Raw genomic sequence first — 17,245 nt, forward strand, 5'->3', positions numbered from 1 at the left:
TGGGTGGTAGCCACCTCCAAATTCTCTGCCCCCCAGAGCCAATGCAAGATTGGGCAAGATGGTCTGGCAGTCCCGCTGCCACCACCAAGTCTCATGTTATCAAGCCGTATCCCTAGGGTCTCTCTGGCCACTAAGAGGGTCTGTTCCCTGCTGTGCAGTGAATGGGAGAATGGGCAGAGAGGGCAGCGCAGGGCATGCTTGCTCTGACTCAGTAAACGCTTGGAAAGTAAAAACCGGAAGTAAGTGTCCTTGGCCCCCTCCCCACATTCCCTGAGGGAAGCGATGCTGAACTAGGAAAATACAGGACACACCACCTTAGAAATCTGAAACCACCATCTTGCCAGGACTCAGGCAGAGCTGCATCCTCACGCCCCCTAGTGGCAGATTGCAATGGCAGGCTGATGCTCCTCGTGGTCGCAAACACCCAGGGTCCACAGAGGCCAAACTGTGGCCCCTCACCTGTCTCCACATTTACTGATGAGGGGAGATGGGTGCAGAGGGAGGGAGGGAAGGACCTGCACCCTCACCACTCTGCCCAGGGGAGTCTGGACCCCAATGCTGTGATTCATTCAACAAGAAATGTTTATTGAGCACCAATTGCCAGTGTGCCAGGAACTGCTGGACTCCTGGTCCAGTGCTCTTTGTGATGCCAGCTGCCCCTCTGCTGTGTCTGCAATTCAGGCTGAGACCCCACCTAGGAAGAGCTAGCATCTTCTCCTCCAGGAGACTGCCCCACTGGGTGGGGAGGACACTGGGAGGAGGGCAGGCCGTCAGCAGCTGCAGCACCATCATCCGGTGGTCCAGAGACCCAGAGAGGAGGCAAGAGGGGTCTGGGGAGCAGTGCTCACAGTTGGGACAGGATGGGGCCTGGTCAGCTATGTCCATTTACATGTTTAATAAATAGTTGTTGTTGCTGCCCAGGCTGGTGGGGGTGGTGCCACTGGGCCCGGGATTCCCAAAGCTCTTGAGGGGTGCCAGGGGCCCTCTTCTTATGCTAGTTCAGGCTCCGGCTCTGAAAAATGAAAGGACAGAGCATTGGGGTTAGCTTCCCATCCCCCACAGGTTTCTGGGTGCTGTCCTCGGGGAGGTGGCGCAGGCAGGAGTGAGGGTCCCCAGGAACAGGTCTCAGCTGGTCCCTGCTCCAGGAAGGATGTCACCCCCACCCCTCTACCAGGTGGGACAGGGGTTGCTAACAGGCTGGAAGCCCCCAGAAGAGGGGCGCCAGCACCCAGCACAGCTACTCCACAGCCTCTGCAGCCCAGTGCTTGGATCCTCCTGTCCCTAACATCCAGCCCAGGCTGCATCCCCGCCCCTCCACCAGGACTCAAGTCGCTGACCGGCCTCAGCCTCATCGCCCTTGGCATCTGGCTCCTGCCACCAGTCAGCATAGATGCTCTCCTCGTAGTCGCCCTCCCCTTCAAACTCGGCATCAGATGGGGGCTCCGCAGGCTCCACGGGCGGTTCTGTCTCCTTCAGCTCCATCTAGAGCAGCCCCAGGATGGGAGGATAAACCAAGTCATAGCAGGCACAAACCCAGATCGGCTCCCTTCCTGGCCAAGGGACCCTCCCATCCCATCTCGGTCCCAAACCCCTCCTTCCCAGTCACACTCAAGACCTCACACAGGAATGACTGGAGGGTTTCTCCGTTAAGTCTTGTTCCCAAACTGCCCCCTCAATGAACTGATGCATGGGGCTCCACCAGCTGAGCTTCAGGGTTGGTGTAACCTTCTTCCTCTCCACAGCCCACTTTTAAGCATAAATACACAGGCCACACTGCTAGTCCATGAATACTGTCTGCTCATGCTGCTTCCCGGCCAGGAACACCTGTACTCCCCTGTGCTTGGATAGCTTTTGTTTATCCCTCCAACACCAGGCATCAGCTCCAGGATGCGGCCCTTGCTGATGACCCTGGCTGGGTCTGGAGGCCTCGTCCAGTGCCCTGTGCTGACTTCTCCCATTGCACTGAACTAACGGTGAGCTGACTGGGCGAGGGACTGTGCCTTTCATCAATTCACCACAGCCCCAATCACGGTGTCTGGCAAACAGCAAGCAACAAATAACAGTAATCAAAATGGCTACCACCCCCTGAGCACCTACTATGTGCCAGCTCTACACTAAGTGATTTACATACTAGATCTCGTTGAATTCTCACCACAACAGTGTAAGACGGCCATTATTCTCTCCATTTCATGGATGAAGAAATGGAAGTTAGAGGGTTACCTAACACTTGCCTGGAGGCTATCCAACTGGGAAATGGTGGAGCCAAGTCTGGTCAGCACCAAAGCCTGGGGGCTCACTGGGCAGACCTGGCCCCCTGTTTGATGAGGGGGGGCATGGGTGCACAAACAATGGAGGGGATGGATAAACAAGCACTGGGCAGCAACACCTCAGAGAATTCAGGCTCTCAAACCCTCATTTAGAATCAATGTAATAACACACTGTGGTCCTTCCTTCCTGGCGTCCTGTGTTCATTCACTCACTCACTGGTTCATTCAAGCCCAGTTTCTGAGGGCCAGCTCTGTGCCAGGTGCTGTGGGAGAGCTGGGAATAACCTGGTCCCTGTCCTGGAGCCCAGTCCTCTAGGAGGCTGGCTGGAGAAAGGGGCGGGGTGAGACAGACGAGGGCTGTAAGTAACTCCGGTCGAGGGAGGCACAGACGGTCAGAGTAGGCACTGCAAGCCCAGAAGACAGAGCCAGGATGTACAGCAAGGGCTTCTGGAGGAGGCACCACCAGAGCTGGGCCCAGGAGAAGCGAGACTCAGACATGTAGAGAAGGGGGGTGTGAGAACGCGGAGTGGGGAGAGGAGGGCAGGTGTAAACAAGGGACAGGTGAAATCTCTCTGCTTCACAATGGCTGACTGCCATGAGCGGAGGCTGAGATTTGGCACAGCGGCCCCAGGAAGAGGATCAAGGGGTGTCCATCACCACCCAAGCCAGGAGGGCAAGGGGCCACTTACCTCGTCATCTGACTGCAGGTACATGTGCGCAAACTCCAGCAGCTCCCGAAGCTCCGCTGTCTGGTTGTGGTAGAGCATGGCCTCCTGGGAGGAGGGAAGGAAAGTGTGGTGAGCCAGGCCCTGCTGCCAGATGGTGGAGGAGCCAGAGCTCCTAGGATCTGGGCCCTCTGGCCCTTTTACAGCTCGAGGAGCAGGGAACAGGTATCAGTTCACATGCTGGTCGAAAAATCACAGCTGCTTGAAGTGCCGGGTTAAGAAGGATTCTGAGGGCTCAGTGAGAAAGAGTGCCTAAATCGATTCGCAATGTCTGCCACTGACAAGGAAGTGGGGAGTGGCACCACGTGCCCCATATTTGCCAGTCTTGCCCTAGAATTCCAAGGGGTTCTTCAGTTGGTCCAGGTTATGGGGTCCCTGGGGAAGAAGGGCAAAGGCCAGCAGTGAGCATGGTAAGAGTGGGGAAGGGAGCAGGCAGGGACAGATATTTTTTACCTCCCACATGCCAGGCACTGTGCTGGAGACGTAGGCTGTTCCACCCCCATTTTGCAGGTGAGGCAACAGATTCAGTAAAGGCCAGTAGTATTCCCAGGACCACACAGCTGGTGGCTTTGAACCTAGGATTCCAACTACAACCCAAATTCTTTCTTTTTATTTCTCACCCTGCCTTTGGAGGAAGGCAGGGTTTTGTTTTGTTTTGTTTTATTTGTTTTTGGGGGGGGGGGTATGCGGGCCTCTCACCGCTGTGGCCTCTCCCGTCGTGGAGCACAGGCTCCGGACGCGGACGTGCAGGCTCAGCGGCCATGGCTCACGGGCCCAGCCACTCCGCGGCATGTGGGATCTTCCCGGACCGGGGCACGAATCCGTGTCCCCTGCATCGGCAGGTGGACTCTCAACCACTGCGCCACCAGGGAAGCCCTTTTTTTTTAAAAATCAAATCACATATCCTAAGAATGCCTCGGCGATGCCCACCTCCCTGGGCTGGAAGTCCTCCTCCTCCAGGCCCCAGCGGGCCCTGTGGAAGCGATAATACACCAGGTTTTGCTGCATGACATTGTCTTCGGGGTCAAAGAGCATGTAGCTGGCGGCACTGCGGGCGGCCTGGCGCACGTCGTTCACTGCAGGCAGGACAGGAGTGAGCAGTGGCCCTGGCACTTCCCCACCTTCAGGGATAACCCTCAACTAACCCACCCCTATCTCCCAAAATTTAGTCCAGTGCCCCTGGTTCCCCAGCTGCCTCCCAGAATACCTGTCGGGCGCCTCACACCACCCAATAATAATACAAGCGAGAATGTAGTGGGCGCTTACCCTATGCCCCATGTAACTCATTTAAGCCTCACTCTTACTGTCATCCCCATTTTACAGATAAGAAATCTGAGGCACAGAGAGGTCAGGTAAACTGCTTGAGCTCACACAGCTGGAGAATGATGGCACTGGGGAATCAGAAGCCGGTGGCCCAGCCCTCAACCTGTTTGCCAACTAGAACACAAAGGGTCTCCTGGCCCTTTGTCTCCAGCTCCTCCTCTCCAACTCCAGCCTGACTGAATCTTGGCATCTCTGCATTGCAGAAACCCTGGAGATTGACCACCTTAGCCCCGGCTGATGCCAGAATCCCCCTTAAGTGAGGAGAGCCTTAAGTCCTGGTGCTACTTTTTATTAGCCATGTAACTAATGGCCCCTTACCCTCTGTGAGCCTCGGTTTCCTCATCTGAAAAATGGGTCCAGTAACGCCAGCTACCGGTTGCTTGTGAGAGGATCAAGTGAGATAAACAGATGTGGCAGGGCTTTGTAAACTATCAAGTGCTGTGCAGTTGTTGACTCTCTAGTCATTTACCCAAGAGGCCCTGGCATTCTCCCCTGAGGCTGCTCTCTGTTCCCCGCCACGAGCTTCTCACCTGCCTCACCACCCCCAGCCTTCCCTCCCATCACCAAGGGTCCTCAATTCTGGCTCGGCTTCACTCCCAGTGCAGTGCTCTCCCCACCCCAAGCCCACCAGGAGGCTCACACTTGTAGTAGGCAAACTGCAGGTAGTGATACATGGTGGCCACGAACTTCTCCACGAAGTAGCCGCCCACGTTGGGGGTCAAGTTGGCCTCACAGTCCACCTTGCACTGCAGGGATTCTGCAAAGAGATCTGGGGGTGGGGGTGGCAGCGGTGAGGAGCTGGTGTGCTGAACAGCTCCATCCCGCTGATGGGGATGACGGCCGATGACTTCCAGTCCCAGCTCTGCCTGCTGATCCCACGAGACAGTCGAGGGACAAGGGATGCTGCGGAAGCCTACAGTGGCCTGGGCTGACTTATCACCCCCACAGCTCACCCACCGCCCCAAAGCCAGAGGAAGCCAGGGCACACTGGGAGGTTGGCAGGTGAGGCCTGGAGGTGGGACTGAAGGCCAAAGAGAGAAGCTCAGGACAGTCCCCTCTGCCCCTGCTGAGGGACTCCGCCCTTAGGGATCCCCAGACTAGGTGTGATTTCTGGCCACAAACTGCTTTCTGCACACACCTGCTGGGTCGTTTCCCACCTCAGCAACTTTGCACCTGCGTTGCCCTCTGCCTGGAAGGCCCATGAACCCAACCTCCCCAGACCCTTTTGGGATGTCACCTCCTCTCTGCACCGATGCCCAGCACCTTGGACACTCCCTACCGCAGCCCTCTGCACCCAGTGGCAGGCGTTCTGTTGGCCCCTCTGCAGCCAACGCCGACTGAAGGGTCTGAGGGTCGGTATAACACCTTATGCCTGTCCGCCTCCCAGGCACTTAGTAGGCGCTCCATAAATGTGTATGGAATGAATATTTGTGTTAAGGTGCCTCAGGAGTTCTGGGAAGCAGGGCCCTGCGGATGAAAGGGGTGCCCACCGGGGTGGATACCTGCTATGGCTGGATAGAAGTCCTTGAAGTCCACCTGCTCGTGGGCCCCCTCGCAGCCAGCCAGACACCGGGCAAAGACGGCCATGTACTCGGCCAGGGCCCGCTCCATGTCCTCGGTGCTGCTACGGAAATCTCCGCTGTTGTAGAGCTTCACAGCCCGGAGGAACACGGCCTAGGGGGAGGGGACGCGGCACAGGGGTCAAGGGGACCCCCACACCTCCCCTCCCCCACGGGCCCTATGGGGGGACTCAGGGAATTGCGTCAGGGCTGGCCCTACCCTGGCACCCCACCTCATAGGGCTGGGCCTCCAAGTCCGTGAGGGGCTCGTCGGCGGCGTCCAGCAGCCCGCGATAGTAGCTGAGATACTTGGCGGTGAGCTCGTGCTTTGGGTTCTTCTGAAGGAAGGTGTAGGCCGCGGCCACCGCCTTCTCCAGCCGGTTCGCCTGCGGCGTGGGGACAGGGCCGGTCAGCAGGGCCAGAGCCCGCAGCCCCAAGCACACGCGAGGAGCCGCGCTCCCCCCGACCCGACTGGGAGGCGCCGCCGGCTGGGAGCGCACCTTGAACTGCGCGTAGTGCAGGTACTGGTAGGGCAGGCGGCTCTGGAAGTCGCGCAGCAGCTGGCGCGGCGGGTAGGGCACCTGGAAGGCGGGCAGCGAACGCTTGCAGCGCCGCAAGCAGGCGGCGCGCTCCAGGACGTGGCCGAAGAGCCGCAGCTCGCGGGCCCACTCGTCGCCGCGGCCGCCGTCGGGGCCGGGGGGCGCGGGCTCGGGGGGCGCGGCGGCGGGCGGCGCGGGGCCGCTGCAGTTGGCGTGGCAGAAGGCCTCGCTGTCCCGCAGCAGCCGGTGCAGCCGCAGCGCGGCCTCGAGGTAGCGCGCACTCTCGCGCCAGCTCTCGCCCTCGTACTGCTCCAGCGCGTGCCCGTAGGCCGCGGCCAGGGGCATCAGGTCCTCGGGCGGGAAGCCCCGGAAGCTGTACTTCTCGTACTGCGCCCCGGCGCTGCCCAGCAGCAGCCACAGCAGCCCCCACGCCGCCCGACCCATAGCCCCCTCCGCGCCGCTGTCTCTTCCCTCCGCGAGCTGGCGTCCCGGCCCAGCTGCCGGGCAGGCTGGCGGGCTCTGGGGCCCGGGACTGGCCGGCGCGCCCGCTGGGTCTTAGCGCCTGGTACCGGGGGCAGCGAGGCGGGGTCGTGGCTTGAGTCAGATCCCCCGAGCGGCCGAGGGCAGTGTCTCCACTCTTCTCAGAAAGCCAACACTATCCTGAGTCCCCGACCTCCTGCCCTTGGGGGTCCTCCCCTTGGCAGATGGTGAGAGGGTGGAGGAACAATTCCCGCAGGGATGCGGAGCCCAGAAAGCCCCTCCCACACAAAGACAGCCCCCCCACCCCCACCCCAGACCTTAATATAGAGAAATTGAGGGAAGTGCCACCTCTCTCTACTTTACCCAAGCCCTGGAACCTGCTCTTCCTTCCATCAGAGCGGTCCTTCTGCTCACTCCCCACTCCCAGCCCCGAAGAGATTCCTCCAAGTGTCCCCCCAGCCCGCGACGGGGAGGCACACCCCAGGTTTTACCCTGCACATCCTCCACTCTCACCACCTCCCACTCGATCTCCATCCCCACGTCAGAAAGTCCTCTGGCAGTCCAGCTTTTGCAGGACAAAGCAGCCCGTCCCTGGAGAGGCCGTCCCTGGGGCAGAAGGGGTGGGAGGGAGCACTGAGATACCCCTCCGATTCTGGAGCCTCACCAGCCACCCGGAGAGACCTAGATCTGGGGTTGCCAGCCAAAGAAACAAGGGATGCCTCAGTCCGGCTTTAGGACCCGGGGGGCTCCAGAAAAAAAGACTCCGAACTTTTTTTTTTTAAGTCGGCTCCGACTTTCCCAACTTTCCGGAACTTCCCTACCCCTCCCAGGTCTCTCAGCCCCAGGGTGCGGGTGGGGGAAAATCTGGAGGGCTTGGTGGCGCTTTCCTCGTACTCTAAAGCTATCAGCCTGGCCCTCCTCCTCCTATTCCACACCCCTTCCCCCCCACCCCGCCCCGCCAGCTCAGCCTCCCCAGCCCCCATTCCACGTGGACCAGCCAGGGCGGGGGTGAGGATGGAGGACAGGAAGAGGGGGAGCCAGCTCTGGGAGGAGTGGGGGGAAGGAGTCTGGCGGCGGCGGCGGCTCGCTCGCTCGCCCTCACTGCCGGCCGTCCCAGCTCCAGGCACCATGTTCCGCGCGGGGCGCCCCAGCCACACCGTCCTCCGGCTTCCCCTGCTGCAGTCGCTGCTGCTGCTGCTGCTGCTGCAGGCCGTGGGGAGGGGGCTGGGCCGCGCCAGCCCGGCCGGGAGCCCCCTGGAAGATGTGGTCATCGAGAGATACCACATCCCCAGGGCCTGTCCCCGGGAAGTGCAGATGGGGGATTTTGTGCGCTACCACTACAACGGTACTTTCGAGGACGGCAAGAAGTTTGACTCGAGGTAATGGCTTGGGTGCCCCCAGGCTCACCATTTCCCTTCCCGGAGCCCGGGACCAAGCTCTCTCAGTCCTGGGGTTCCCTCGTTGCTGCTTTTAAGCTGTGTCTGCATGCTCCCTACTCACACCGTGATCCGCTAACCTCAAACACAGCACCCTGCGTGGGGGGACTCCTAGACGTACATCTCCCCAGACATCCCTGCCCTCAATTTCAAACCTTCGCCTCTCAGAAGACCCCTGTTTCTTTCACACAAACTCCCTGTCTCTCAGAATGCTTGAGAATCAAGGTGAACTGCTCTATTTACTTACCAGCGCTTTATTTAAAGACATAGAGGGGGGTTTCTGGTCCACAGAGTTGGGGGGAAGGGCATGGTCCCTGCTGCATGTGAATCCTCCAGTGGTCTCAGCCCAGCACCCTCTACCTTTCCATCCACCCTGACTCCCTTTCTGGTTCCAGCCACAGGTTTCAGTGCCTTTGTGTTTAGAGAAGAAGAAGTAAGTAGAGTTTTGGGGGGAGGGGGAGGGGTTTTTTTAGCAGCCAGTGGGGTAAAGCTGGTGGGCACTCTGAGACAGCAGGATGGATCAGGGAGTGCAGGGCATAACTTGGTGTAGGGACCCTGTCTGCCTACATGTCACACAGGCACACATGCCACCCTGGGCTCCTCCGAGGGTTTTCATGCCTCCCTCTCCCCGTGATCCCGCACCCTCATCTCCCTCCATCTTAGCTCGACCAGGTCAGTGCTGCCGCCCATGTTGCCAGCCTTGGGGTTTGAGAGATGGGTTCCTGGTCTGTGTCCAGGCTTTCCGTCTGCTCTGGCAAGTCCATTTTTTCTTGGTGGGGGCAGGGCTGTAGGCCAGGCCAGCCTCAGTTAAACCTTGGGTCCAGGTCGCACACACAACTCGGCCTATAGAAATGAGTGGCTTTGGAGGCAGGCAGTTTATTGGGTAAGAACACGAACTCCTGAGACCAAGACCCTGGATTCAAACCCAGGCTGTGATCATGGACAAGGAGCCTTGCCTCTTTAAGCTTTACTGTCCTCATCTGAAAAAAAGGAGATTAAAAAACAGTCTGAAAAACTGCATCCCTGCTTCCTAAGGCTGATGTTAGGACTCAAGACGATGAATGAAAGTGAACTTCACACAGTACCTTACAATCTGCAAGCAGGTTCAGTACACATTAGCCTTGACTCCGGGGAGAACTTTGGTCGTGTTTAACTGGTAGAAGCTTCTTGCCATGCTTGGGCTCTCACAACGGCACTGTGGAGGAAGCAGGCCATACAACCAGCTCAGTGGGCAAAATGAGGCATAGGCAGTAGCCAGGAGTACAGCTGTGAGCCTGTGGCCACCAAGGAGTGGAGGAGGGCTTGGGAGTTGGGGAGTGGCCTCCCTATCGGGGATTCTGATGGGGACTCTTGGATCCAGGTTGGATCCAAGCAGTGCTGAGCTTGGAAAACTTTCACAACCCATGACACCTTCCATCAAAATAATAATCTCCCATTTTTCCTTAACTTCTGAAAACTTAAAATTAAAACTGTAACTAAAAACAAGTAAAAGCCATGGCAATTTTAGAGTAGGCTTTTTCAAAATTGAAAACCAATCCCTATCCCCAGCCAGCTCTGCTTCCCCTTCCTTTCTTCTGTGAATTGATGGTGCAGTGGCCCAAACGTGGGCTTTGGAGTGCAACAGACCAAACATTAGCTGTGTGACCTTGGGCAAGTCATTTGGTCTCTCAAGTCTCAATTTTTCTCGTAAGAAAAATGAAATCAATAATGCCCGTTTCGGGAATTCCCCGGTGGTCCAGTGGTTAGGACTCGGCGCTTTCACTGCTGTGGCCCGGCTTGGCCCGGCTTTGATCCCTGGTGGGGGAACTAAGATCTCACAAGCTGCATGGTGTGGCAAATAAGAATAAGAATAAGAATAATGCCCACCTCACAGGGGAGAGAATTAAATAAGATAATGAATGCAGGGACTTCCCTGGTGGTCCAACGGTTAAGGCTCCGAACTCCCAATGCAGGGGGCCCGGGTTCGATCCCTGGTCAGGGAACTAGATTCCGCATGCCACAACGAAGAGCCCACATGCCGCAACTAAAAGATCCCGCATGCCGCAACGAAGATCCCAAGTGCCACAGCTAAAGACGTGGCGCAGCCAAATAAATAAATATTTTAAAAAAGATAATGAATGCAAAATGCCAAGCCTTATCGGCCTTATCATTTAAGTGCTGGATAACTGGTCTCCCCACACCCCCCCGCCCTGGGTCTGCACTTCCCGCTCCTTTTCTGTCAGCAGATAGGACTGCTGGCACCATCCCCCCATCCCAGGGCAGATAAAAGCCCCTGGCCTCCTGGGACTTCCTTTTGTAACAGCCCATCCTATTAAGGTGGGAGTCACGGCCCACCTAGGAGGGAGGCTTGAAGAGTTGAGGAGCCTGTGGGTCTACACCTTTGTGTAGGGAGGAGGATGTTTTGTGTGTGTGTGTGTGTGTGTGCGTGTGTGTGTGTGTGTGTGCACTTGTGTGCACCCGTGCATGTATGTGACCATGGGCAGAGGCCACTGTATCCCATCTGCCCCCTCCCTCCCCAGCTATGACCGCCACACCTTGGTGGCCATCGTGGTGGGCGTGGGGCGCCTCATCACCGGCATGGACCGAGGCCTCATGGGCATGTGCGTCAATGAGCGGCGACGTCTCATTGTGCCTCCGCACCTTGGCTATGGCAGCATCGGCGTGGGTGAGGAGAGCTGGGGCCCAGGCATGGGGGTGGAGGAGACCAGGAGGCAGAAGCAAGGGCCCAGGGCCAGAAAACTGAAGCTCAGAGAGGGAGAGCGGCTCTCCAAGGTCACACTGCATGCGCAGCAGAATGAGTAGCGCGGCAGGTCTGGGACTAGACTTTTCTGTCTCCTGCCCCTGGGGCGGGAGGAAGGGCAATAATAGGGCCCTGGGTAGGATCCTAGCTTGACCTGGGAGAAGGGGAACTAAGGGTGGTGGAGGGGGAGGCCAAGCAGGATGCTCAGACCTCCACTCCACCCCCCACTCTGGGGGCTGCACCAAACACAGCGGGGCTTATTCCCCCGGATGCCACCCTCTACTTCGATGTGGTCCTGCTGGATGTGTGGAACAAGGCGGACACTGTGCAGGTGAGCACCTTGCTGCGCCCGCCCCAGTGCCCCCGCATGGTCCAGGACAGCGACTTTGTCCGCTACCACTACAACGGGACGCTGCTGGATGGCACTGCCTTCGACACCAGGTAAGGGCTGGAAGGAGCCCTGGGGCGCCAGGGAGTGTGGCATGCAGCGGGAGAGTCGGGGGCCTTCCTGCCTCTCCCACCAACAGCAGCCTCACCCCTACCTCATTCTCTGCAGCTACAGTAAAGGTGGCACTTACGACACCTACGTGGGCTCTGGCTGGCTGATCAAGGGCATGGACCAGGGGCTGCTGGGCATGTGTCCTGGAGAGAGAAGGAAGATCGTCATGCCTCCATTCCTGGCCTATGGCGAGAAAGGCTATGGTGAGGGCAGCAGGGACTTGGGGATTCTCTAGAAGTGGGATGCCACATACAGTTGTTCAGGTTGAGTACTGCACAAGGACACCTAGCCAGGGAGGCAAGTCGTGATGAAATCTAGCCCTTGGTGATCACCTCACTAAGAAGGGGTGCTTGGGTGGTTAGGACTCGGCACTATCACTGCTGGGGTCCGGGTTCAATCCCTGGTTGGGGAACTAAGATTCCGCAAGCCTCGAAGCACAGCCAAACAAAAACCCAAAAATAAAGGTGCTTTATTCTGATTCACACAAAGGCTCATGTGGGCTGGTGGTGGCCCTGGGGAAAGCTCAGCTCAGGCCTCACAGGGGAAGAAGCAGGGTTGCTGATGGGCGTCAAAGGCTCTGGAAAGCAGGGTTAGCACCTTTTTGCACGGTGCTCACGTAGGCCTTCCTGAGTGGAGAAGCAGCCCTGCTTTGCTCTCCACGTGTATGATTCAAGCCTCTCCCTTCCCCAGGGACTGTGATCCCCCCGCAGGCCTCCCTGGTCTTCCACGTCCTACTGATTGACGTCCACAATCCAAAGGACACGGTCCAGCTGGAGACACTGGAGCTGCCACCTGGCTGCGTCCGGAGAGCCGTGGCTGGGGACTTCATGCGTTACCACTACAACGGCTCCCTGATGGATGGCACCCTCTTTGACTCCAGGTCCGGGGGGGTCCTGAGGACGACGGTGGGGGGTGGGGGCTGGGGGCAGCTCTGTGCTTCGGGAAGGGTGGGGCCGCTGTGACTCCCTTGCCCGCCTCCCCGCCTTGTATTGCAGCTACTCCCGAAACCACACCTACAATACCTATGTGGGGCAGGGCTACATCGTCCCAGGGATGGACCAGGGGCTGCAGGGCTCGTGCATGGGGGAGCGCCGGAGGATCACCATCCCCCCCCACCTCGCCTACGGGGAGAACGGGACTGGTAGGCGTGCTCCCTGTTCCCCAAGCCAACACCTCAGTTCCTCCTGACCTTCCCCCTGCTGGGCGGGGGCGAAGGGGGCGGATTCCCGCCATTGCTCTTCCCCTCTCCTCGAAAACACTGGTCCCCACCCAACTCCTGCCACCAGGACTCCATCCTTTTCTCCAGGGGGCAGTCCCCCACTTCTCCCCTTCCACACTGGAGAAAGGCAGCCGACTCCTGAGCTCGGGGAGGGAGGGCGGTTATGGAAGAACAGAAACAGAAACAGCAGAGCCCTGGGAAGCAAAGAGACCTGGATTTGAGTGCCAGCTTTGCTGGAAGGCTTTGTGTGCTCACCTGTAAAATGGAACTAATCACATCGATCAGCAGGGTGAGTTACTGGGAGGTTGCAAGATACATATGGAAAAGGCTTTCCAGCTGGCGTGCCCCTCCCCTCCCCTGCCTCCTCACCACCACAGAGTATATGACAGGAGTTGACTATGTGGACAAACATCCCATCCCATCCTTGTTTAAAACCCCACGATGGGGAAGGTCTGCGGCCTCCATGGAGACCTAGAGCAGCCCCTCCTAGACTCCAGCTGATCCACGCCCCCATTCTGGCCCCAGGAGACAAGATCCCTGGCTCTGCTGTGCTCATCTTCGACGTCCACATCATCGACTTCCACAACCCTGCAGATCCAGTGGAAATCAAGACACTGTCCCGGCCCCCGGAGACCTGCAACGAGACGGCCAAGCTTGGGGACTTTGTTCGCTACCACTACAACTGCTCTCTGCTGGATGGCACCAAGCTCTTCTCCTCGTGGGTCCGGGGCAGGGCCAGGGCTGGGCAGGTGGGTGGGCCCAGGCGTGGGGAGTCCTCCTAGCAGCACCCCTGACTCTTCCTTCCTCCCTAAGTTCCCATCTAAGCTGAAATTCTTAAGTCCACAGGCAGAGGGAGGGTGAAGTAAGCAGTAGAGGAGCTGCTAGTTCCACTCTGGAGGGAAACGAGCAGGGAGAGATGAGCCCCCGGCCACACTGCAGGGCAGTTACGAGATAAGGGGATGGATCCTATCTCTGCACCGCTGGGCCCCCGCACCCTGCCCTGGGCCTGCCGGGGACCAGGATGAGCACTGACCCGGGAATCTGCTCTCCCCCCAGCCACGACTACGGGGCCCCTCAGGAGGCGACTCTGGGCGCCCACAAGGTGATCGAGGGCCTGGACACGGGCCTGCAGGGCATGTGTGTGGGAGAGAGGCGGCAGCTGGTGGTCCCCCCGCACCTGGCACATGGAGAGAGCGGAGGTGAGCAGAGACTGGCCTGATGGCTTTCCTCCTCCCCTCTGCCCCGCCACCTGGAGCCTGGATGGCTGCCGGCAGGCGTGAGAGAGGCCTTCCCAATGCTTCCCATTCCATGCCCCACTCTCCAGCCCCCAAGGCAGGAACTGAGGCCTGTAGGCTGGGAGCGCACTGGGCAGGCAGTGAAGCCGGGCCCAGACCCTTCCCTCTCTCCTCCTCCCCTCCCTCCAGCCCGGGGGGTTCCTGGAAGTGCTGTGCTCCTGTTTGAGGTGGAGCTGGTGTCCCGGGAGGAGGGGCTGCCCAAAGGCTACCTGTTTGTGTGGCACGAAGACCCTCCTGCCAACCTGTTTGAAGACATGGACCTCAACAAGGATGGCGAGGTCCCCCCGGAGGAGGTGGGTGAGGAGTTCGCTCCTTCTAGTCATCCCTCCCACGCTGTCACCTGGCAGGAGCCACCTTGCACGGTGGCATCTAACGAGAACACAGGGTGTGTCCACCATCCTGTCTGCACCCGTGTTCCTGCCCCTGCCCCTCATCCCCGCCTTTGCCTCTGGCACATGCAGCCCATTCCCTGCCGTGGCTGCCTGACCCTGGGCACGCCCTCCACCCCGCCCCCCTCAGGACGCAGCACCAGCTCCTCTCCTCAGCCCTCACTGGAAGGCCTCCGCCTGGGGGCCCCCGGCCCAAGGTGAGCACAGCTGCTCAGGCAGGACGCTCTCTCCCCCTCCCCTTGGCTCTCCTGGCCGCAGTTCTCCACCTTCATCAAGGCTCAAGTCAGTGAGGGCAAAGGACGCCTCCTGCCTGGCCAGGACCCTGAGAAAACCATAGGAGACATGTTCCAGAATCAGGATCGCAACCAGGATGGCAACATCACCGCCGAGGAACTCAAGCTGAAGTCGGACGAAGATGAGGAGCGGGTCCACGAGGAGCTCTGACGGGCAGAGGCCTGGGCCCAGATGCGAAGGTCGTCTCGGGGGACAGTGGGCAGGGGGCTGACTTCCCAAGTCACCCTGCCCTCTGCTGGGATGAGGTCTGGAAGTTTCTAGAAAGTGGTCAGAGGGGACAACTCTGGTTTTCCCACTGCCCGAGAGTAAAATCCACAGCGCAGATCTCTGTTTGGTTTTCCTCTCCCAGCCCCAAACCCCTTCCTTAAAAGTTTTGGAATTACAAAGCCAATCTGGGGATTGGTGGAGTTTGGGGGTTGGCTGGGGTCATTGCTGGCCCCTTGCTCAGACCTCCCCTCCGTGTCACCAGACACTGAGCAAGGCCAAGCTCATCATTTCCTTATATCCCCAAACTTCCCCTTTACCTGTACTTTTCCTCACCATCCTCGACCCGCCCCACCCCCCCCACAGCCCCCATTCCTCTGTCCTGGCAGCTCCCCAGGAACATGAACCCCCAGCTTTCCTCCCTCAGCTCTGGCTGGTTCCTAGGGAAGGGGACGGTTCCGGGGGGGCAGCCCTACCTTACCTGTCCGGTTCCCTTCACCTGTCCCATGCCCCCTCGCTGCTGTCCAGTGGTGGCTGAAGAGCCCCTAGGGTGCTGCACTTCAGGGCTGGGCTTTGTGTCACCTTTTACCCCTAAAGAAGGCTGCCTTCTCTAGGGACCAAAGAACAAGAGAAAAATGAAGGGGGGTGGTATGAGGAAACCTACTTGGATGGACCTTAGGGCTATGAAATCCTTTGTTCAGGGCTGAGATAAATGTGGAAAAGGGGCTCGTTACTGAGGAGTGAGGGGGGTGGGAGGAGCTCTGCACACTCCAAAGGCTAAACTGGTGTCAGACCCCCTGCTCCCTTGTGCCAAATAAAACACGTCCGAAACCAAAGTCCTCGGGACGTGGTCTTTCTTGGTTGGGGGCGGGAAGCTTAGACCCAAGTGTTGGGAGGAAAGGGAGCAAAGCAGGCCACCTCCATGGCCCTTCAGCCTCCTGCCTCCCTGAGGCCCAGCTGGGGCCCTCACCATGGAGGGAGGCTGGGGGGGTAAGTGTCCACAGAGAGGGGCCTGCAGGGGAGGCCTGGAGACATGATCCTGATCTCCTAAAGGTCCCAGCTGAATGGAAAAACAAGTTCCCTGAACTCAAACACAACATGCAAAGCTCAAGGGTTAAATTAAACCACACAGGTCAGATTCCCCTTTCACATAGATCGTTTCTAATACCACGATGTTCCCACCTCTCCCTGCTCCTGGCCGCCAGCTGTTACCACCTGCCTGGTGCTTCTCCCTCCTGCCAGAAAGAAAGGTAATTGAGGGCTTCCCTGGTGGCGCAGTGGTTGAGTCCGCCTGCCGATGCAGAGGATGCAGGTTCGTGCCCCGGTCTGGGAAGATCCCACATGCCGCGGAGCGGCTGGGCCCGTGAGCCATGGCCGCTGAGCCTGCGCGTCCGGAGCCTGTGCTCCGCAACGGGAGAGGCCACAACAGTGAGAGGCCCGCGTACCGCGAAAAAAAAAAAAAAAAAAAGGTAATTGAGTTCAAACCTCTGGTGTCTTGAGGAAGGAGTTGCTTCAGCCACTAATCAGGCCATCTGCCCTCACCTGCCTGGCTGGACTCTGGCCAGCGCGACAGAGATGACCCAAGCCATCCAAGGGGGTGGGGTGGAGGGGATGCTTGGGAGAGAAAATGACTGGATTCACACCCCAAACTGCCCCCACAAGCACCAAGCTCTTGCCCAAGATCCCCCGAGAGACGGAGCTGCTCCCCATGGTCGCCAGTGAATGATACTCCCTGGTCCCAAAGCACAGAAAGCACCTCGGGGTCGACAGAGGTGACAGCCTCAGAGGATAACCACCCTCCCCCAAGCCTAACAGGACAGCCTGAACGAAGTCCGTGTGGAGGCAGCGTGATGCAGAAGAGAAGGCTGGCTCTGTCGGAAACACTGCAACCCCAGCTCGAGCTCCCAGCTCTGGCCTTTGGGCAAAGGACTGGTCCTTTCTAAGTGGACCCATACCTCCTGCAGGATCCCTGTGAGGGTGAAACGGCACCTGCAGCACCTGGGTGCACAGCTGGCCCTCAGTCAACACTCCCACCACTTTCTCTGCTGAGCTGCAGACAAACACAACTTACCAGCCACCAGGCAGGCAGATGAGGGAATGAATCCAACTACCCTGAGCACCTGCTCCCTTCAGGTCCCGGCTCAACCGCCCTTAAGTCATCCATTTCAGTGGCCGTGGAGGAGGAGGAAGGACAGGAGCCAAGGGCACCAGTGAAAATCCACACTCAGATGGATCACTTTAGGGACCCATAAAGAGGGAGCTCTGCATACAGGGCC

At 58.8% G+C, this 17,245-nt stretch overlaps 2 protein-coding genes across 2 annotated transcripts; one reads left to right on the plus strand and one right to left on the minus strand.

Moving 5' to 3' along the window:
- Positions 1–568: 568 nt before the first annotated feature.
- P3H4 (prolyl 3-hydroxylase family member 4 (inactive)) lies at positions 569–6,857 on the minus strand (the record flags this gene model as incomplete). The annotated part of the gene is made up of 8 exons (XM_079725016.1): positions 569–1,012; positions 1,338–1,482; positions 2,957–3,040; positions 3,923–4,068; positions 4,956–5,084; positions 5,818–5,989; positions 6,108–6,260; positions 6,375–6,857. The coding sequence occupies 8 exons, from the start codon at positions 6,855–6,857 to the stop codon at positions 990–992; spliced, it is 1,335 nt and encodes a 444-aa protein (XP_079581142.1). The 3' UTR covers positions 569–989.
- Positions 6,858–8,006: 1,149 nt separating this feature from the next.
- On the plus strand, positions 8,007–15,452 carry FKBP10 (FKBP prolyl isomerase 10). The gene is made up of 10 exons (XM_079725103.1): positions 8,007–8,272; positions 10,849–10,994; positions 11,321–11,510; positions 11,626–11,771; positions 12,259–12,448; positions 12,564–12,709; positions 13,313–13,505; positions 13,844–13,986; positions 14,212–14,375; positions 14,730–15,452. Exons 1-10 carry the CDS (start codon positions 8,022–8,024, stop codon positions 14,913–14,915), a joined length of 1,755 nt encoding a protein of 584 aa, XP_079581229.1. The 5' UTR covers positions 8,007–8,021; the 3' UTR covers positions 14,916–15,452.
- The last annotated feature ends 1,793 nt before the right edge of the window (positions 15,453–17,245 follow it).

The sequence above is a fragment of the Hyperoodon ampullatus genome (assembly GCF_949752795.1).
Source record: "Hyperoodon ampullatus genome assembly, chromosome: 19".
Lineage (NCBI taxonomy): Eukaryota > Metazoa > Chordata > Mammalia > Artiodactyla > Ziphiidae > Hyperoodon > Hyperoodon ampullatus.

Coding starts and splice junctions, on each gene's coding strand:
- FKBP10 (XM_079725103.1), top strand. CDS start 8,022: ATGTTCCGCGCGGGGCGCCCCAGCCACACCGTCCTCCGGCTTCCCCTG. Junction 8,273..10,848: donor GGCAAGAAGTTTGACTCGAG/GTAATGGCTTGG, acceptor CTCCCTCCCCAG/CTATGACCGCCACACCTTGG. Junction 11,772..12,258: donor CTATGGCGAGAAAGGCTATG/GTGAGGGCAGCA, acceptor TCCCTTCCCCAG/GGACTGTGATCCCCCCGCAG.